Below are 23,761 nucleotides of genomic sequence, written 5' to 3' on the forward strand. Positions count from 1 at the left end.
CACCTCTTAACTTTCTCTCGAGTTGAAAAAGAAGCAACGAAAGATATTCAGTTGACTTCCAGCTGCCTTGTGTTTGAAATAAAAGTCAGTTGATGTTAGAGAAATGTTAAAACCTTTTCTTCTGCTACCGCAGAAATTTGTGCATCTTCCAGAGGTAGCCTGACGCAGGTGCAATCCCTGTTGGTGGTAAAAATACCTGCAAATGGTTTAAGATTACCAAGGTATGAAACTATTTGCAGAGGACCAATCACAATGCATTGAGGGAAGTTTGGAGCTGCCACACAGTGTAAACTAGATTCAATATATAAACACAGAAGCTGATTTCAACTGTGTTAGGAAGCTGTTCGGTAATAGTAATAATCTTAATGCTAAAAAATGTGACACTATAAATACAGACCCGAGATAATCCAAGCTATTTTATGAAATACTAGAATGGTGCTGATCCTATACGTACCCTGAATGACTTCTCTGCTAAAACAAAGTAGAAAGGGGCAAAAAAGCATAGTAACAATTGGTAGTTTTAGATATTGTGCAACTAAAAGTGGATGTGGCCATTTTTCCACTCATTCCTACTTTGATCTAATTCTAGGCTTCAATTGAGTTTTATCAGCAGCTAATCCTTTCTAAATATTCAACAGATTTAAAATTCATCAGTTTTGATACTATTCTTTTAGCCCAACCCTTATGTATCCCATAAGCAAAGTATAACTACTGGAGGTTCTTGTCTAACTTCTGACACCAAATATCCTTCGTTACAATGTCATGCATTTCGTTACATAGATGTATATTTACTTGGTTGCCAATACAAGGTTTCCAACACACCTTTCATTTAGTTTAAACGATTACCAAGTTACGAAAAGCACACGAAGTATGAATTGGCGAAACAACGTTCACACCCACACTGAGGTTGCACGTGTCAAAAACCACCAAGTGTTGTAATGTAATATCGTTCATTCCTACCTTGTTTCCTTACTCTTTGGTCCTGCCAGTTCCACTTCCTAATTTTTTTATTCGTATACGATTGAATTTATAATAAATAAGGTACTATTTTGTAAGCTATGTGAAATAGAAACTGAACAATGAAATTTTTGGTTAGGGTTTAGGAGTTTTTTGAATATTAAAATAAACAACATAAAAATATTAAATTTACCGTGGGAAAAAAAAAATCTTTATTACCGTTCCTTGACATCATGGATAAAATTTTTACAAACATACGTGTTTAGTGTTATACTTCAAGTACAATAACTTTATACCAAAAAACTTAAAGAAAATATGATTAGAATTTTGGTGTACATAGCTTATACTCTTACCAGAAATACAAAATTACTTTGATTTTCAACGAAAGTAAGAGATAGGATAATCAATGAGCATTCCAGGAAAGCTTCCACCCCTAAAGAATAAGTATACAGTGTACCAAAACAGACTTCATATAATAATATCATTCAACTGTAAACACGTCTTGAAAATAAACAAAAAATATATTACCGTGCAACGTTTATCTACAAGTAGAACTTAAAGTTATCCTTAAACCCGTCATCAGAATAAGGAACTATTTTATACTTAAAGACAAAATAGATAAACCAAATTGCTCGAATGTCATCTGTGTTCTAGAGTGAATATAGAAACCATCGCAAGAAGACTGGCTCATAGAATAAAAGAATGTGGTTAACCGAGTTATTTGGAAGCATCAAATATCTACTTACACGTAGTGACAATCTTTTAACTATTGAATAGTTTCAAATTATTGGAACTCAAGAAAATGACTCGTTATCTCGAATTAAACAGTCAATGTTCATTAGAAGTTTAAAATTAAAGAGTTTATCACTGAAGAACTTTTATTAGGAGCGGTATGAAACTGTTAAGTGTGTGTACAAATTAGGTTAATAATGCTTTTCTTAATAGTAAACAAACGTGGCGAAGAAATTGTAATTTTGGTTTCACCTGGATATCTAAAACCACTAAATTATTGTACTTTTCCTTCGCACATATATAGTTTAGGTATCATGAAACTTTCTTAGCGTTATTGGTGTTGTGAAAAGCTACAAACGTATCATAAACTTATCTTCTATATAGTGTTGGTATGTAATAATACAACCATAAACTTTCCTTATAATGTTAAAAAAAAATCGCAAGCCTCAGGCAGAGTTGTGATCACATTACAATTCCATTAAAAATAAGCGATAGTCCTTAATGGATAGTTTTAAGAAGCTCATTGAATTTTTTACACATTAAGTGTTAGACTTGAGCATGTTTAATTGGAAATAACTCTTTTAATAATTAGTTGGATCGTTTAATTGTCTGAATCACAGCAAATGGTTATAAATCGCTAGTGAGGAAGGGGAAGATTTACTAAAGTAAATTTGTTTTCTGTTAATGAGCTCAACGATAGATACAAGATATTTAGTGAGTTTGTAAGTGTTGGAACCAATAGAAGATAAAACACATCTCAAGGATAAACCTTTTGAGTTGTTTTTGGTAAACCATACAAAATATTGGGAAAAGCGTAAATAATAAATTGTTGAGTTGTTTTTGGTGAGACAGAAATAATATCGGTAGGAGCCTGAAGGATAAACTTTTGGAGTAGTTTTGGTAAACCATACATAAAACCGGTAGGTGCCTGAAAGATAAACTTTTTAAATAGTTTTGGTTAGCTATACATAAAACTGATGGAAGCATTTAAGATAAACTTTTTAAATAGTTTCAGTAAGCTAAACATAAGACTGATGGAAGCATTTAAGATAAACTTTTTAAATAGTTTTGGTAAGCTATACATAAGACTTGTGGAAGCATTTAAGATAAACTTTTTGAGTAGTTTCAGTAAGCAAGACATAAAACTGATAGGAGCCTGAAAGACAAATATTTTCAGTAGTTTTGGTAAGCCATGCATGAGACTGGTAGAAGACTTTAAGATAATTTTTTCAATAGTTATGATAAGCCATACATAAGACTCATAGGAACCTGAAGGATAAACTTTTGAAACAGTTTTGGTAAGCCATATATGAGACAGGTACGAACCTGAAAGACAAATTTTTGAGTAGTTTTGGTAAGCCTGGTGGAAACCTTTAAGATAAACTTTTTCAATAGTTATGGTAAACCATACATAATGACTCATAGGAACCTGAAATATAAACGTGTTGAGTAGTTTTGGTAAGCCATACATAAAACTGGTAGGGGCCTTAAACATAACTTTCATGATAATTTTGGTGAGTCATACATAAGACTGGTAGGAGCCTGAAGGATACATTTTGGAGTAGTTTTGTGTCATCATACACAAGATTGTAGGAGTCTGAAATATAAACTTATTGAATAGTTTTGGTGAGCCATAGATAAGACTGGTAGGGGCCTGAAAGGTAAACTTTCAGAGTAATTTTACTATATCATACATAAGACTGGTAGGAACCTTTAAGATAAACCTTTTGAATAGTTTTGGTGAGCCATAGATAAGACTGGTAGGAGTCTGAAAGATAATTTTTTTCAGTAGTTTATATAAGCCACACACAAGTCTGTTAGTAGCCTGAAGGATAAACTTTTTGAGTAGTTTTGGTTAACCATACATAAGTTTGGTAGGAGCCTTGAAAAATAAATTTTTGAGTAGTTTTGGTTAGCCATACATAAGATTGGTAGGAGCCTGAAATATAAACCTTTTCAGTTTTGGTAAACCATACATAAGACTGGTGGAAGCCTTTAAGATAAACTTTTTGGGTAGTTTCGTTAAGCCACACATAAGAATGATGGGAGCCTGAAGGATAAACTTTTTGAGAAGTTTTGGTTAGCTATACATAAGACTGGTAGGAGCCTGAAATATAAACTATGAGTAGTTTTGGTAAGCCATACATAAGATTGGTAGGAGTCTGAAGGATAAAGTTCTGAAAAAGTGGTGTCAGAGATGAATTTATAATTTTTTTAAATATCCTAAACTATAGTGGAACTTTTCCTCACTCCTGAGTGTGACTTATGCCAGTGATTATATCACTTAAAATGTGTCCCATTTCAGAATTATAATCAGATCTCTTTAAAATGATGAAACCTGCAACATGTTCATTTCAGTTAATAATAAAACTGAAGTTTAACATTGATTTGATCACTCCACATGGAAGAAAATGTCTAAAAAATCAGTACTGCTAAATTTGAAATCATCCTTATTTGCATGATGTAGGTTTTGAATAAAAGTTAGAAAGTACACATCAGTTGCACATTTGTTCCTCCTATGTCACTGACAAGAATTCAGCTCAGTACAAAATATCATCCAGCCATGATAAACTAAAAAGTGCAATTTGAAGTAACCATAACAGAAATATCTAGTTATACATTACATGAAGCCAAGTCTGGTGAAAGACAAGTAGTTTTAAATTGTGAAATAGAAAGAAAATCGGTAAACAAATTTTCCATATTTAACATATTTTAAAACAAGTGTGTTATGTTCTTTACAGGTGTGCTAATCAGGTCATCTAGTTTGCAAGTGTCATTAGAATATTTGTAAGAAATATGGATTCATTAAGCTGTTTTTTCTTATGAGGTTATACAGTCAGAAAATATTACAACGAATAAAGAAATGAGAAAGAAAAAGACATCATACAAACAAAAACTTATTTTTAATTTTTGAGATGTTATTTAGAAATTGTTATATTCAACAATCTATCAATGACATAATTAGCAACCAAACAACATAACTGTTACTATGGGCTTTATTGGATGGACTTCAACAGATATATGAATGTGAAAAAAAAAAAAAAAAAAATCAAAGTACTTACTCCTGATATGATAAGTCAGTTATTCAACAAATAAATAAAATCTTACAATCTTAAGGAAAAAGTATAATAAGAACCCTTTATATAAGGTGGATGCTCTACAAAACACAAAGTGTAGAATACAGTCATCAAATTTATATATAAAACAAATTTACAGCTAAAGACTACATTTAGCACAACTAGTGACAAGCAGAATACTCCTAATTCACCTATAAAGTAATTTACCACAACAGTTAGTGACAGTTAAGAATCATGTACAGTTTTCAAAAGTGTATGAACTGTTTTTCAAGACCTCCCAGCCCTTATGAAAGTGTACACATGAAACTGTGACCTTATTTTAAGAGATACTACTTAGTAGAAACAGAATACTAGGAAAAAAAAAAAAAAAAGTTTAATTCCAAAGAATGTGCCAATGTTGCTGTTGGTCAATATTTTTGCAAGTTATTTATTAACTGCAAATGATTCACTGTCAAAATGTTTTCTAAAAGCATCTATTAGTCCCCCCCCCAAAAAACATACATTTCTGCATTTAAAAAAGGTATATATTATGAACTATTCTTCAGACATACTAGTCTTCAATAATGTTTAGAAGTGTCTTTGTCAGTGAAAGTACTAGTCTATATTGCTAAAGGTATATTATAATATTTCTGCATTGAATAGCCCAGCATCACAAAACTAGTTTTTCATATTAAAATACTGGCTCAGTATACTAGCTTGCTGGAAGAATTGTTTGTTACATTTTTTCTGCCAACACAGAAAATTCAAATAAAATATTTAATGTTAATATAATTAACACTATTGGTTGAAATGTTTTATTTATATATTAAGTTGGAACTAGCTTTGATACCTAAAGCTTGTCAAATCTAATGAATTATCATTAGAGTTATGAAAACAAATACTACTAACAGCAAGGACTCAACTGATGCATCAATGTATTCTAATCACTGTAAATAATGGTATATTAAATTAGCTACATTAAATACTGGGTTAGTTTTTGGATAACTGAAAATGGTCCACTAGGATTACAAATTATGTGGTTTTAAAACTCTTACTGTATCACATCATACAATTTCTGAGCCAAAACAAATTTGTTCTCTGTTGGAAGCATTAATTTTCTCATCATTACTAGATATGATTGATATTTGCCTGCAAGTCCCAGCTGCACTGCTTAGTTCAATACTATCTAATCAACAAACCTTTCTAACAAAATGCTCTAGAGCTTAGAAAAAAATAAATCATGTTGAGGAAACTACTTCATTCTATGAACTTCAATTCAAGCATGCAAGCAAAAACAAATTTTTACACAACAGTCTAACAAAATATGGTAAACTAACATCATGATATAACACCTGAATGCTGTCATTCCTATTCGCACAACAAGTCCTGCTTTTTTTGACTACCTGTATTTTAAATTATACAGTCCTTTGATTAGATGTGTTTCACTATGGGTCTCAGAATGGCTGGTATGGGTACTAACACATTTACTAATAAAAGAGTGAATAAAGTTTTGATCTAAAGATAACCTAGGAAGGTCGAAACATTGCTCTCTACTTTATTAGTAAAAGTGTTAATACCCACACCAGCCATTTTGAGATACATTTTTATCTCAAGTGGGTTTCTTGTCATCAAGAATGTGTTTCACTCCACTCAAGATGGAGTCTTGTAGAAATTAAGAACTCGCAAAGAAGTGAACAAAAGCCAAATAGATTACTGTTTTAACTTTTATGCAATGGACTATATTTTTCTATTAAGAATCAGAAAATCTATTTTTATATTCTCTGTCTCTCTACAGATTTGTATTTAATCCAATATGTTATTGTTCTTTTAAAGTAACAAGATCCACCTTAAAACTAGTTATCATAAATGCTATCACAAAAGATCTCACATGTATGATTAGGTTCTGTTATACACTCAGCTAACTATGTGGTTAAATTAATCAGTACTGAATTTATTCATCTGTTTATACATGTAAATATCTAGACCACTGTTACTAAAAAACCTAAAACAGTGATTGTTGTTTTACTTTACCACATCACAGTCTATTAGTTTTCCTTCTGTAATCTTAAAAATTGTCTATTTCCTGGAATGCATTACATTGTTGAATTCAGTGAAATAGAACAGCTAACATGTAAAAAATATTCTCATAAGATGCTGCAAAGAGTCAAACTGGAACAATTAGTAAACCACAGAACATTTTGTGTTCACCTCACAACATTCAGTTTCAGTGGAACCTTCCATTAAAATAAATTCTTGTAAGAGAAAAGCAACAAACATGGACAACATGAAAAGCCACTGAAACCATACTTATTTAGGTAACTTACCATATGTGAATACAAGATGGTACAAGACAATCTATATAGTTCTTTGTAAAATGCCCTTTTGTTTTCTTTTTGCAGACTTCTCAGGTGCTCTGAGGCTAAATGTTCAGATTCTTCTCTTAATCTTTTACAATTATTCATAGTAGAACTTTTGCTTTTCAACGTATTTTCATTAAGTGTATGCTTATCTACGAGCGTATTATCAAAGATAGGTATGTCAATCACAAATACTTTACAATGATATTTCTGTTATAATTAAGATATCACTAAGCATATATTCTGTATATTTGTAAATGCCTAAAACAAAATTATTTTTCTTTTCAATCTTATCTGAAGTATAATTTAAGATGTGAAATATAAAATCCATGTAACAGAAAGTACTATTATAATAAAAGGATAAGAAATCTTTAAGAATTTCTTTACTACTTTAGCTTAAGGACTGTTAAATTGTATTTAATAACACCTAGTTTGATTTACGATTCTGCTTTATACACTGAGTAATAAAAGTTCGTGAAATATGTTATGTTTTATTAATACTGTATCAAACAGTTTGGAATAGGCCTGAATAAAAAGAAAGAGGCATGCCTCAGTGCACCAGGAAGGTTTTATTAAGAAAACTTTCAATGAACACTCGTCTGTTTTTGCTGTTGCACCACCAAATCATTTTTTCTTTTTTCGTTTCTTCTTGGGTACTGCCTCTTGTTTCCTTGTTATGCAGCGATCACAATACCATGGTTCTTCATCTTTTGGTGGAACAACTATTCCCACACATACCCTATAACAAAATATATCATAATTTTTCACCAGAGCTTGACATGTTTAAATCACTAAAAAAGAAAAACACTAAATGAGAGTTGACCAATATGTGTTGACAAAAAAATGATATATATATATAAATAAATGAAAAACAAACCCATAATGAAATACCAGTAACATTTTCAACACATCATATTACTTACAGATTAATGATAGTTGGTAAAAAACACTGATCAATTCTTACCAATGAAACCAATTGTCACATTCATCACAACCAATCATTGGTCTACCATCATCAGGATTAGTACAAGCTGGGCATATCCAAATCATATTCCCACTATCATCCTACAAATCAAGAAAAGAAACAACTGAGGAAAGAACAAAAATTATAAGTAATCATAAACCACATTTGGTAAGCCCTGGAATGGATGGATAAATATATAGTAGTGAAATTAAATAATTATATCTAAATGAAGTTAAATGAATAAACAAAGTCATGAAGAAGGATTGCATTAAAAATGGCAAATCCCAACCTCTGATTAATCACATTACAACCATAAAATTTTGAAGCCATAAACCAAAACACATTAACATGAAATAAAATATGCTGCATATTTTTAAACATATTCTTTTTTTTTTCCTTCGTTAGCTCATCTAATGAGTCAAATATCAGTCTAATGACAAACATGAGGAAATTTATCAACAGTGATTTTCAGTAGAGCTTGTAAATCTTACAACATCAGTAACAGTTCTTCTGTACGACACTTCAAACATAAGCTGTAAAACACAGAAGAATGTTACAAAAAAACTACTGATTTTCAGTAATCTTCAATGACAAAATACTGAATGTAGTTAATACTTATTTGTATTATATTGCATATTTTAAAACCTATTTAAAGCAATTATCATAATTTTTCCACCAATTTCAATAAGAAAAAAACATGTAGACACACTTTTTAATTTTTTCCACAGTTGATATGCTTCAATTAAGATAAAACATATGATCTGAATGTATGTATTAGAAGTGGCTATCTTTTCAGTACTTATGTCATACAGATCTAAACACCACAAACACATATACTAATTAGGCTAGCAGAGATAAAAACAAACTTCAGAATCAACTTCACTCTGATGTCCTTGCTCCTACTTTCAAATATTGCAGCTACATTTTGTTTTTGTTCTTTTAAAGAGGTTTGATACATTTTTTGCCTTTTGTAAAAATTAATAAACTTTGGTGGTGATGTTTAAATAGATGTTTATTCTAGTGTGTAATACTACAGTAAGGTGAAAAATATTATGTTGATAAAGATTGATTCAGACATAAAATAATGTCTGCTAAAAAAGGCTGTACAACATTGGATTCCTTTTCCACAAAAGCTTGAAGGACATGTTACTACAATATACTATTTGAATATGAAATATCAAATTTAACAGAAAAAAAGAAAAATAGATGAAGGTGTTGAGTAATGTGCACAGGCACACAATTGCATGCAATAAACATTTTAAAGGATTATAAGTTTCCATAACAACAATGAAATGCATTATTTAACAATTTCTTAACCCTTATGTGCAAGCATAAATACATAAGTATTTAGTTCAAGACATTGCAAGTGGGGAAGAAAAAAAATATTTAACAAATTTAAAAGAACAATATTAATTCCTCACTCTCTCTCTTTTTTTTTTTACAAGTCACCAGACAAAAAAAAACTATTTGCAGACTTACTAGAATGGGAGCTATTTATGATTTTGCAGGGGGTCAAAACAGAACCCACATCAGTACTTATGGATTGAGAGTATCTTCCTGTTTACTGATGTGAGGACAGAAAAAGAAAATCACATTTTCCTGGTGCAACATGATTTGTCCTAATACAAGTTTCAACTGGAATGAATAGGCTAGATATAATACACTAACTGCAAATCAACAGTTAATGTTATACATCATTTGATTATACAGAGATTTTACATTTTGGGGAATTTCTAAAAATATCACATGCTGAGTGGCATACTATTTTACAAATAAGCTTTCTCATTTTTTCATAAAACAAATCTCACAAAACTCTGTGTATTGCTGGAAACATCAATTAAGAAGATAACAAAAAAACATTTTAATCAAAAAAGCTGAAAACTAAATAGTGATCTACTAAAAATATCAGCTTTAATACACAACTACACTTCACAAAATATTGTAATTGAAAGTATAGTTGACTATTTATCTTAATGGCTAACTCTAGGCCAAGGGTAATGAACTTGTGCCACATTAAACTATTCCCTTCATCACACAGTAGTCCCATAGCTGGTTGGTATTACAAAAAATATCAAAGAAATAAAGAAGATATTATGAATTTTCAAAATAAAATCAAGGTACTTCTACTGTCTAAACACTGCAAGTGAGATGGTGTGCTAGCAAATCTGCAGTATACCATCTATAGGGACCCTAGAATTTAAGAATAGTTTTACAGTTGGAACACTCACTCTTGTGATTTGTTGCCTAATGTAGCAGTACCACATGTTCTTTATAATTCATGCTAATAAATCAGAAGTCACTTTAACATTCTCTGTGAGAAATCTCTTGATGAGTAAAATTTGGACATTTAGTAAACTAAAAAGTTTTTCACATTCTAGATTTCAGGACAATAAACAAAATCCTGTGGTACAGCCCTTATATGATAGCCATCTTTGAAAGTACTTCATGATAGATATATGATGTTTCTTTTATTGCAGGACAGAATGGGATTGTTTTTGTTTTGTTATTATTATTTTTTTACTTAAAGGACTGAACTTACTATACTTGTTGAAAGGTTGAAATATTTTTTTCATTGTCTAGAAAAAAATTACTGAAGTAAATACAATTTTTACAACCACTGATTACGCACTGTGAACTTGATAGATAAACTGTTAAAACAAAAAAAAAACATTACAAGAAAAAAGAAACAATTATTTTGTGACAAATAACTTTCATATCACAACTATAACTACAAATAATAAAGAAAACTGTACCAACAACAATTAGAGACCCATGGTTAGTTATTTGGGTATACTTTTTTTCTTTGAGTTCATTCTTGCTTACACAATGCTTACCAAAACTTTCCACATGTAAGACCTGCCTACTATTAAAATGACAAGTATTTATTATGTGGTAATGTTTAAGTGAGTTTTTTTTACTACTGTATCTTCTATGCTTGCAATATAATTTCAGTTGCTGTAACACAGACATAATCACAAAATCAAGTTAATGTAGGTCTTAAAAATATACTTGTAATGAAGTGGTTTAAAATACATATACGTAATAAAACTAAACAATTTAAAAAGTATATTTAACAAACATATAAACCATAACCCTAAACAACCTACAATCTATCTGATCAACTACACTAAAACACACCAACAACTAATATAGCTAAACAGCATGTTCCATATGTCTTTGGAAGTTTTGTAATACAAAAGGGGGACACAATTTTCTCTGACTTTCCATGCTTTTTGGCTAGCCTGTTATTGTGTTTCCTGAAGTTCTCTTGCTCACTTCAAACTAGGTAACAACTGACAGACAGAATTACTCTATCACTCAAAAAGTTTTAAATTGCATCAAATGTAAAGTATATCAGTGAGTGTGTAATTTGGTTGTCTGTGCTATTTACAAACATTCTCCACTAACTCATAATTATTACTGTCAAGATGAATTATAAAAGTTAAAACAAAATTTTATTAGTTGATGTATGTAATAAAATACAGACACTTCTGAAAGACTGTTTTCAAGTTCTTTATAATGATATGCATATTAAACTTTTCAAGTCTGCTATTTGTCAAATTCTAAAACACCAGCACAAACTGCATTGAAAACATTTGTAAAAATGAGGTGTCTGATTATAAATAACCTAATCAATCTTTGTCATTGTTCTTTAAACAACCTTCTTCATATGATTTGGATAATAAAAAAGTATCAGATATGTCTATTTTTTAAAGAAGCACTGGAACATGTGATCATTTGCACCAACGAAAAGAAACAGGAAGAAAAGATCACTGAGGAATGAGCACATTTTTCTATACATACCGAGCACACATTAATTTTTTTGTAACTTCAAAATGGAAACTTCATGATTTTAAACAATTCTTTAAAAGCAAGAAGGAATTTAAAAAAACACAAAACAAATGAGAATTTAAACAAACATGTACAAAGATTTCATTTTCATGGATAAACGTTTTTTTTTTTTTTCAGATGCTATGCTGGAACACAAATTAATCAGGAAATTTATCAAATCATCTTGGATAGAAAATGTAAATCTACCTGAATGATGCCAATTGTTTCTGTTATAACTGTTCTAGCTGGAGCAGAAGTATGTGATGAACCTCTTTTACGGCCTCTGCCTCGAGTGAACTTCCCTCCTTTCTTTCCACTCCCACTAAGTGTAAGAGGATTAAGTGCTTCTGTCATACTTGGAGTAGGAGAAGTAGGTGAAGGGGAATGATCTCTCAAAAAGGTAGTGGGCTCTGGCGGAAGAGGAGTGGGAATCCGAGGAGGCGTAGGAGGAGGAGGAGGAGGTGGAGGCGGAGAGGCAACTATGACAGGTGATGGTTGTGGTGGTGGTGGTGTTGGTATTTTTGGTGGTATTGCTGGCAATTCCACTGGCGAATTTGGGCTGGGACTGGGAGTTCTCGAACTTGTAGATTTTCCTGATGCTTTTATAACACTGAAAATAAGTATTTCAACTTACTTTGAAGTCTTCACATTTTTGTTTAACACACTGAACAACCTTATGAATCACACCTTACTTCTAGTCATTCACAACAACAACACAAAAAGACCACAATTATATTTATTGTAATATTCTATGTTATGTTACTTTCTATGCACTAGGTAACATATTGACACAAAAAAAAACTGACTATTGTGCACGAATTTTCTTTCTAAAATATATAATTTTGAATACTTTGAACATTCCACTGGATCCTGGTATTATCTGCACAGCATTCTGATATAAAACATAACACGTCATAATTATCTTTTCTTTAGTTTCATTTTTTTGCTCTATTTATCCCTGCAAAACTATACATGTGTAAACAAACTGTCCACACACCCAGTTCACTTAATGGAAAATACAGCACTGCCAACGGATCTGCATTTTTAAATAAACAATGATGGACATTACAAGTGTAAGTCATTCTAACAATTTCTAAGTGCTTATTACGTGTGGCAGATAAAGGAAAGATTAATAAATTACTCACATTTGTTGATATTGCATGCATAGATGGGGGTCAAAGTGTATGTGAAGTGCCATTCAACATAGTATCATGAATATGATATTACAGTTATCAAATTTCAATGTTTGTTTACAATTAAGCACAAAGCTCACAATGGGCTATGTGTGCTCTGCTCATTATGGATATTGAAACCTGGTTTCTGATGTTGTGATTCTACAGACATACCACTGTGCCACTGAAGGTCATTTTAACCTGACTTTAGATTGTTGATTTCACAAAAGTTCAGTCCAGTGTAGAGAAAATACCATGTACAACATACAGGGATAGTGAAAAAAAACTTTATATATGCAGTTAGGAAAAACCAGGGGTTATGCAAGTATAATACACAAACTGTATGACAGAAAATAAGTATTTTCATTCTTCACACGAGTATCACGTTGAACTTCGACTGAATCTGAATCAGAGTAATGAAACTTTGATACAAATACTTTATTAACATTTTACGTTTAGAATAGATTTATACTGATTACTAGCTACTTGCCACATTTCATAAAAGATCTTGGGTGTTACAGGCTGTGAGGATGCTGGTGTTGCTCTACAAAAATTTATATACATACATACTCTTCAAAACAAGAAACGCAAAAGGAATATTTTTGTTATTTTAAAGAGAAATATATGTAATAACGTTACAAGCTCAGAGTATGTGATGTTACACGTGTTAAGGCACTGATTGTCAGACCAAAATGACAATAAAAGTTGTGCACTTTGAAAACGGGGAATACATCGGATTTTTCGCCAAAACGCATTCATCTCCAATAAATTTGTTTGAGAGATCTGCATGTTCTGCAAGTGTGACATGTGCAAAATCCCTATAAAAGTGACGGGTTCTCGGTTTCCATAGCTCAGTGTTAAGCCACCGACATGCAATATAGTTACGCCAAGACTGACTGAAGCACAACGCAACAACGCCATTGGTCACTTGGAAGCAGGCGAATCTCGATCAGATGTTGCCAGAGCTGTGAATGTCCACCCAAGCACCATCACAAGGGTATGGAATCATCACCAACAACATGGATCAACTCGTGACCGTCCATGATCTGGCAGACCTCGTGTGACCACGCCCGCACAAGATCGCTACATCCGGTTACGTCACCTTCGAGATAGGACCACCACTGCGACATCTTCTGCCTCAATCATACCAGAGCTGCGTAGGATTTCCGATCAGACCGTACGCACCCGTCTACGAGATTCTTAGGCCCTATGTGCAACTCATCATGGTGAACGTCAACTACACACAGCCCGACTCACCACTGTCTTCATGAGACACCACAACATCAACGTTCTTCCCTGGCCCTCCAGATCACCAGATTTAAACCCCATCGTACATCTTTGGGACGAGTTGGACCAACGTCTGCGATGGCGACAACCTCAACCTCAGACTCTACTGCAGCTTGCAGCAGCTTTGCAGGCTGAGTGGACAGCCATTCCACAGGATATGATTCGTCATCTCATCGCTTCCATGGGCAGGAGATGCCAAGCAGTTATTGATGCTCACGGGGGGCATACTCGTTATTGATTGAGTGATGTTAAACTTCACCTAGTGAGCGTGAACTTCACCTTTGCAGACTTTGGATGTTCAGCAGTGAATGTGCAAAGTTTCACATGTCATACAGAACTACCCGGAATAAACTTGTTAACAATTTGTCCCATATTTTGCCTTTTGCGTTTCTTTTTTTGAAGAGTATATTTGGTAAGATGGACAAATAAATGGCAGATGACATTTAATTACAATAAATGTAAGGTAATGAATACAAGATATCACAATTTTATTATCAGTATAATATTGATTGGAAGATCGTGATATTCTGGTTGATCAGTCTCTTAAGTCAACTAAATAATGTGCTGTTGCTAGTAGAGGAGCAAAGGAATTTTAGGTTGTATACAGAAATACACTGACTACAAATCTAAACAAGTTATAATTCAATGTACAGATCACTGGTTCAGTCTTAGGAAAGACATTGAACTGTTGGAAAAAAGTTCAGAGTAGAACCACTAGAATGATACATGGTATGAAAAGGTTTTCACAGTTAACACCTCTGAAGTTGTTTTCCCTTGAAAAATGAACCATCATCTTTTTTCATAGTTAATGGATGGCCTTCAGATGTAAACAGATGCAGTAAATTTAAGATAGTTTATGGGAAGACTTGATAAATATTAAATGACAAGGTGCAGCTTTAAGTCTTATTTATATATACATATTTGTTTTTCCTTTTATTTTCAATTTTAAAGTTCAGTAAATGGGATGCCCTAGGTGAACCAAAAGGTCTCTTGTCGTCCTTAAAATCTATATTATTTGCACAATTACAGCATAAGTTCTTTACAACAATAACTTCTCAACAGGAGTTTGACTGTAGATGGTATGTGAGTATTTTGTTTGGATGAGCTATTCGACTCTGTGCAGATGGGAAGAATCAGTTTGTATTTTTAAACAAATACATTCTTCTAAGTGACACACAAACATCCTCTTTCACTCTCTCCACGTATAATGTATAATATTTTTGAGTCTGTGAAAATAATACCCTGTGAAGGACAGTTAAAAAATAGAAGTTATTTAGATCTAACTTAGAACAAAACCTATTTCCCAGCTGCCTAAAAACTGCAAAACTTGTGGCAAAAATATTCAGGTATCAAATACGATAATTATTAGACAACTTACTTTCTTAGTAATCTGATTTAATGACAATGAAGTTTGGGTTTTAGGATTTAGTTATTAGGAAGTCATTAGGCATTTGTTTCTTTGTTTGGAATTAAGCACAGAGATACACAATGATCTTTCCATGATCTGCCCATCACCACAGGTATCAAAACCCTATATTTAGCCACATGAGGCCACAGATATATTGCTATTCTACTGGGGCTGGGGGCATTAAACATAAACCCACTTAGAAAAATGTTAATGCTTTGAGTGATAGTGATAATGTTGCAGCAATAAACTTGTTGAACAACAGAAAACAATTAAGGCATGAATTGTTAATGTTTTCAACCCAAATTAACAATATTTGTATAACATAATCTTCTTTAATCTTAGCTAATTATTTTAACAACAAAACAATAAAGAGCACACAATTAACTATAAACAGGCAGCATGCAGTTTGTTAACATTAAAATTTACAGTTATCAGCAAAGATCTTTCAATATGTAATATTTTCAGAAAACATTTTTCTATCTAACAAAAAAATTTTTAATTTCAGTTAATATGAAACAGCTTAATTAAAAACATTATAGAAACATAAACTGTGGTTACATGGAATGTGTTAAAAGCCTAAAATATGAGTTATACTTATCAATCTGTTGAGAAACAACAAATAATTTTTGAAATGAATCATACATTTTTGACTTTGAGCCACTTCCACCAAGTTTAAAAGTTATTTTTGGAATTGCAGCATTATCTTCTTTCTCCTGACAAGAAAAAAAAACAAACAAAAATATCCACTGAGAATCAAATAAAATCAATTGAAGTAGGAATAACTTAATGAAAATTACAGCTTAGAGTATTTAAAAAGATTCTTTAAAGGACTACATTGGTTCATCAAATCATACACAATAAACATATTCAATTTCCTGCACATGTGAAAAAAAATTAAAGCTTGTGTAAAAAATGAAGCATCTTTACAAGTTAACATGTTTTAAAGGTTTTGTGCCCATTTTTTAAAATTCAAACTTCTGAAAGTGTCGATCAACCAAACATTTTGTAGGTAGTAGGATTACACTGCACAATTCTTTGATAGAGTGTTCAGGCAGAGTATTCAGTATGAAACTTTGTAGAATGGATGGCAACTGCCTATTGTGGAGACACAAGTGTAGAGGACTTTCGAAACGTCGTCTTCTTTCAACACACAGAATTGATTTAAAGTTAAAAAAAAAAATTTAAAGTTAACCTAATTTAACAGTACATAGAGTAACATGCAGAAATACTAAATAATAATTTAGTTCATTTCTTCATACACAGTTTGTCTACAAATGCAGCTTGGCTTTCAAGCCCAGTGGCAGATTTAAGAAACCAATAATCTTTGTTTTGAAGAATGTGATAATGGCAATAACATGGTTCAAATGTTATTTATCTAATTTATATGTTTTGGAAGAGATATAAATTGGATCCACTGTCAGGTGGTTTTTCAGTTTGTATAAAATAAGTAACAAGAATTAAATATTTAGAACATACCTAATATAGACACTAAGTGCACAGAGATATGAGATACATATTTAATGATTAGATAATTATACATCAAAAATTAATTGTTCAGAAATCAAGTACTTGTACCATCAACCTGTTTTTTAGTTTTGACACTTAAAAGGCTACTTAATTAGCCATCAAACTATTGAGTATAACAAATTTTATAATTCTGGTATATTTGCAACATTGTTATTATATATATCGTAAAAGTTAACATTTTTCTACGTTGAAATGTATTTCTGACAATGCTTACCTCCTTTCACACAATAGCTTTACCCCACAAAAATGGTTCTCTTCCCTGTCCATCTACACATCAGTATAAACCTTTCCTCAGTTGCTACTTCCTTTATATCCCACTATGTTGCCATAACGAGTTCACTTGTGACTCTCTTCACCTTTGTCAATGCACCCCCATCCATCCCAGATCTATACACAAGCTTCCTCTTATTACTTCCTATTCACTTTTTATTAAGACAGTCCATAGCAGAAGACTCAAGCATTGGCCATTATATAGAAAAGATGATGAAGAGAGGGTTAGAAGTGGTAAGCATCGTAAGATGTTAACTTCTGAAACACACCTCCACTCAAACTATTGCTAAAATCCCACACAAGGGGGAGGGGCCAGTGAATGCAAGATCCAAAACAAGAGTGTCTGTGTAAATAAAGAGGTGTGCGAAAATGGAGATATTATAATATCTCACTCATGAGTATTTCTACTTCTGGTAATAGCACACAAGTGAGTATTTCTACTACTGGAACTAATTCTTGGGTGATAAAGGCTGACTAACCATAGAGACAAAATGCAATCATTTCTAGAAGAATGTGAATTTGTCTAGACTCCAAACAGGAAGTTAAGATCCCATGTTTCATCCTTGGAATTATAGCCTGTGGACAGTTTTTTTATTTTTTCTTATTTTGTAATGCAGTATTACTAGAACCAAACATAAAAGTTACAAAATGTTGCATGTTGAGCTACTGGAATTATGAAGAAGATGGAAACAACATAAAAGTGGGCAAACCCTCACTCTAACTTGACAAATTACAAACGAAACTTTGAATTATATGACCTGCTAAATCTTACTCAATCTGAAGAAGTAGTGATTACCTGACCTGATATCATGAACAGAAAGCCTTATTACCTTCTCTCGCCACTGAAGTTCTGGGTAGAAAGGACCTATCCAGATACAACAAAACATAAGTAGAACAATAAAGAGTCCTGTGAACATGAATAGGAATGCCAACATCCAATACCCAGCAACAGAAAAAATAAGTCTTAAGAGAATGACTCTAGAATTGGCATAGTAGGTGTACTACTAGGTGTTTAGCAGTTCAAACTTTAAAGAGAAATACTTTGAAACTTTGTGACCAATAATAAAGAAAAAAGGGCACAGTTGCTCATTTTATTTATAATTTTAAAAATTTTCATTTTACTTTGATGATTTGTCTACAGGCTGAAAAATCAAGTATATTGTTGAGGTAAATAACAAATAATGTCCAAACATTTCACTGAAAAAGATGTTTTATATGTACTTAGAAGGTTTTAGATGTTAGACAAATGAAATTTGAGATTCTTTAGACAAAGAGAAATGCTTTCAATCTTAACATGAAAATACCTTTGCACTAAGATTAGTACAAACAAAAAAGATACGATATATCCACAGACAAATCTTCAATAAAAATATTCATTAAAAAGTTGATTTTTCAAGTACAAAAGACTTATAATGTTTACTAAGAGCCTGCCAAATTTTGTGAACAAACACATATTGTATTAAAAGTTATAATATGGAAACTATGACAAGTACAAAGTTGTTGCAAGGTCAGTTAATTAGACTCAGCCCCATGTGGGGAGAGTTAACCATCTGTGGTTATTCTTCATGCTTGACGGAATCTCTGTTTTGTGAGATTCTGTATACAACACCCAAAGTTAACAATTTCTGGGTGTTTAGAAGTGTGCAAACTTTAAGTTTCAAAACAAGAAATTTAAAATAATTACATACAATATCTTCTTATGTATTAAGATTCTGTACTTTTATTGATTCACTCATTAAGTTCTTTGCAAGTTCTTTAACATCTGCATTTGTCCTAGTCAACCCAAGTATCTCCCTTTCATCCAACACTTCTATTCACAAAGCTGGGGTTGTATAAAGGTTGAGAAATTCTTTGGGTTTATATACAAACATACAAAACAACAACAACAACATGGTATTTCCTTCTAAGAGACACTGTGTATGGACTCATCCAGTTAGGACTTCTGCATGTTGTATATTACCTGTGCATCTGTGCTTAACACAACTCCATCCCCTATGTTGTGGCTCTATGAAACAGTGCTGCCCTGTGGAAATGGACAAAGGACACAACTCTGGTAGCTGATTATGCCTAAGGGGTTACCTTTCCCATCCTTTTGTGCATGTCCTTGTGAGGTTTTAGAGATTCCAGAAAAAGAACTACTAATATAACTAGATGTTTCAGTTCCAACCAAGATTGACATCATCTGGCTATTTTTGGAATTGATTCTTTTCTTTATGCTTTAATGTTTCCATTTCACTGTCTCCACATTGTTAAACCCATCCTTCAGGAACAGAATGGGTCCTTCTTTGGTTATCTCTGAGTGTCCTCTCATTTGGCCAGTTATGTTATAAAAACTTTTGATATAGATGAAAAGAAGCTCATTTCATTATATGTCTCAGCTGCTCTCTCAAAAACCTGCCACTAAAGGAGTGGGACAAAGTATTCCTCCTACCTAGTTATGCCAACATCTGTGTCTCATTGTTGGCTCCACAGGTACAATACACCACTGACACTCACAATACCAACCCTTTTGTCTAAATTAAGAGGTGTCATAAGCAAAGAAGAACTCTAGTGAAAATAATACTTTCTTTATGAATGTTTTTTAGTTCCAGTATTTTTATAAGGCTGATCCACTTCACTCTTACTCCCTCAAATCCTATACTGCAAATTATTTTATAAATCATGATTCTACTCAGATTTTGCTTTGATACACATACCTCATAGTCTAGATTACTCTTTTTTTCTCTTCTCTGTAGCTTGTAATTTTTGGTTTCTTTTCATGTTAATTGGTCCCATCTCTTTTGCAATGTAGGTATTCTAGTTTTCAGTATTTCAGAGGCAATAGATCTGATTCTCATTTCACATTTTTAGAACTAAAATAAATTTCAAACAGGCACTTACCTCTGAAATAACTTTCCTCTTACCTTTTAACAATCATAATTTCATCATGACTGTAATTTTCAATAAAATAAATACTATGGGGGAAAGCAGAGTTTATACAAGATTCCTTGACAGTTGAACAATAAGCCATTTGAAAGGTGGAAAAAAAATAGAGAATTATGGGCAAATGATACATGCCTTCCAAAACGTGAAGGACATTCAGAAAGTTTTATTCACATGTTCTGTTGATAGCATGGATTCAAAATCAAGAAGAAAATACTTTCTTTATTTCAGATATCTCTGAATATTTTAAATTATAAAAATGTAAACATTAATCACACTTATGCTTCAAATAAAAACAACATCTATATTTGATTTTATCTAATGCAACATATTAACATAACATGTCATTAAAGACCAACAAGGGACCTTTTAGTTCAATTACACTAATCTATTCACTATATTATACACTAAAAAAACTCAAAATCAGCCCAGATCATTGAAATGTTTATCAAGTTTCCCCAAAAAATTACTTACATTAACTGCATATACCAATCTGAAGACAAATCATTCCAAAGGCCAACCACATTTTTAGAAAAATAAAATATCCTTAGGTTTAAATTACTCCAACCCTGCCAAAAGTTGTAATTTTCCTATACTGAAAGTATATTTCCAATAGATACTTAACTCCTCTCACTTAAATAGTTATTCTCATTCAGTGTTTCCCTCTATACACAAAATCTTTTTTTCATACCTTACAACCTATTGATTCATTTCATGTGCAAATTATCATGAAACAACTCTCCAGAAAAAGAGTGTGATACTCTCTCCTGACACATGTGACTCCCTCTATAAGATTCTACCAAACTACCAATTTCAGTGGAAAGTGTGAGATGAGGTAATTATTTATCAGAAATATGTTTTCAGTATAGGAAAATTATAATTTCCAATAAAGTACATTATCTCCACTCAGATAAATAGCTAGAATCCCACACTGAATAGGCGGAGGGATAGATGGAAAGGAAAGAAATAAGTATCATTTAAAAGCATCCTAAGGACTCCCAAAAAGAGTAGATCCTTGTAGTAGAAAATTATACATGGAAAACTGCATCACTTCTGTACCAGATATACTCTTCACCCAGTATAGAAAGTGTTGAAAACATAAGTGCAAAATGGAAGAATCCCACCCAATGGTAATATAGGAATCTAAACCACAAGATACTGGGATTTCAAGCACTTAGAGTATATCATTGTGTGTGAGAGTAAAAGGATATGCCTTCAAGTGTAGAGTGGCTAGGACATAATAAGCTATGTATAGCAAGTCAAATGCATCCAAAACCCAGTCACCAGGAACTGGCATCCTTGCAGGGATAGTATGAAGATCATACAGTCAGTAATTCACCTACAAACTATAAAACCTGGCTACTAGGAATTGACATGCATGAGGGGGTAGGACCGACTGATAAGATATCGTGATATGCAGGTAAGCATCTGAGATGTCTACCTTGTTCATCCACAGTCCTGGAGAAAGAGCCAACCTGAGGTGAAAAAAGGCTCCATGATGAATTGGGGTAGAGCCAATAATTGACTGAGGTGAGACAAAATTATCACAGGCCACCTGTCTCTAGTTTTCGTAGGCGCTAGAAACAGCCTGTAATAAAAACCTAGAGAAGGATGATTGACAGATCTGATGGCAGGCTGGGAGAGAGGATTTTGTTCTGCCTCATACAGACGCTAACTGGAAGTAGGATCCCAAGGCAATGTAAAGGAAATGGTTATTTAAGGTAAAAAAGAATGGAAAAGAAACTGGAGCACAAGTTCCTCAGATAAAACCTGAACAATCCAAACATCTGCAGGGAAAGGTTGCCAAAGGAGAACAAAATTGGACAAGGGAGCCCCCACTGGACCTGAGCCCACCTGGTATTCACTGATACTATTAGCATTGTGTCTATTCCCATTGAACAAAATGAAGAGAGAGGAAATGGAGAGGAAACAGTAATAGAGACATGCCTAGGCTCAGTAAATAACAAACGGTCCACAACAACAGGATGATCAAGATCAGCCCTGACATGGGTAAAATCAATTCTAACTGTTGAGAGTCAGGAAATGGACATTCAGCCTGATGGTAGGCAAAAGCAAACTGATCAAAAGCCCATGGAGGGTGAGGAATGTTGGTAACCCCAATCATCTTAAAAACAAAATGCTCAGCATGAACCATAATATCTGGGGAAAAGGGAAATACCAGATAATGAGAGGAGGAGGTATCATGCAACAAAGAAGAATGGTGATCATAGAAAATTGCAGAAATGGATAAAACAGAACACACCCAGTAAATCACATCTAAAAAAGCACATTAGGCTGAAATGATATTGCAGTAATAACACAGGAAAACCCAACAAAATCCAATGATGGAAAAAAACTTTCAAACTCCTATCAATTTGAACATATTTGATATGTTCAAGAGGAATAGGAGCAAGATTATGAGAATCAGGTAGACTTGTATAACAATCAATCTCACAGCAGACGAGAGTAAAAAAATCCAAAGATGAGTCACCCTCACCTGTAGCCTCTGTAAGTATGCTAGTAAAATGGATGGAAATTTGTTAACTGTTGAAGAAAAATCAATATAATCCACTTCTGAATAATAATTTTTAAAAAAAAGATCACAAAGTTGATTAAATTAAAAAAGCACAAAAAGTTGGCACAAATACTGCCAAATGACAAGTGATAGTTTGATGGAATCAAATAGAGGGAGTCACATTCATAAAGAGTGTGTGTCACACTTACTGGTGAAGGATTGTCACATAATAATTTGCATGCAAGATGCATTTGAATCAGTTAATTGTAAGATACATGGGAGCTCAAGGTTTGTGGAATGCAAAAAATAATGCTTTGCACATAGAGAGCATTAATAGCTACTTAGGCGAGAATAGATAATGTACCAAATCAGAATTTATAACTGTATCCCCTAGACTTACCATTCTTACCATTAAATACAAGAACAAGAATAAAACATCAACACTATAAACTCTCTTAACAATCTTAACCAACTATTGTTGGTTCATTTGGTGTTTTATGGAACAAAGCAGCTAGGCTATCTGCTCCAAACATCTGGTAAAAAGTTAAATTTAAAGTAAATTTAGTAAAATTCATAAAAGGAAATTATGGTAAAACAAAACAAAGTTTAAAAACAAACATTAAAACCAATATTTACATGTAGTCTACAGTGGTAAGAGAAAAACTACAGCAATACAAGTTGTAAAGGACTTTCTATCATATAATCGTAATTATCATAACTCGCTAGGAAGACTAACAGGTAAGTTCAGTTACCTGAACTTGGC

The 23,761-nt window shown here is 32.6% G+C and overlaps 1 protein-coding gene across 6 annotated transcripts in view; it reads right to left on the reverse strand.

The window, feature by feature from the left end:
- Window positions 1-7,652: 7,652 nt before the first annotated feature.
- Taf3 (TBP-associated factor 3) overlaps window positions 7,653-23,761 on the reverse strand; it is a 73,914-nt gene continuing 57,805 nt past the window's right edge. For all 6 annotated transcript variants that reach the window (XM_076487818.1, XM_076487817.1, XM_076487819.1 and 3 more), the window contains exons 7-10: window positions 16,407-16,477; window positions 12,105-12,507; window positions 8,067-8,167; window positions 7,653-7,841 (exon numbers count right to left, since the gene is read on the reverse strand). In XM_076487818.1, the coding sequence (XP_076343933.1) occupies window positions 7,727-7,841; window positions 8,067-8,167; window positions 12,105-12,507; window positions 16,407-16,477 (690 nt within the window). In that variant the 3' untranslated portion in view covers window positions 7,653-7,726. The remainder of the gene's footprint in view (window positions 7,842-8,066; window positions 8,168-12,104; window positions 12,508-16,406; window positions 16,478-23,761) is intronic.

The sequence above is a fragment of the Tachypleus tridentatus genome, chromosome 2 (assembly GCF_004210375.1).
Source record: "Tachypleus tridentatus isolate NWPU-2018 chromosome 2, ASM421037v1, whole genome shotgun sequence".
Taxonomy (NCBI): Eukaryota; Metazoa; Arthropoda; class Merostomata; order Xiphosura; family Limulidae; genus Tachypleus; species Tachypleus tridentatus.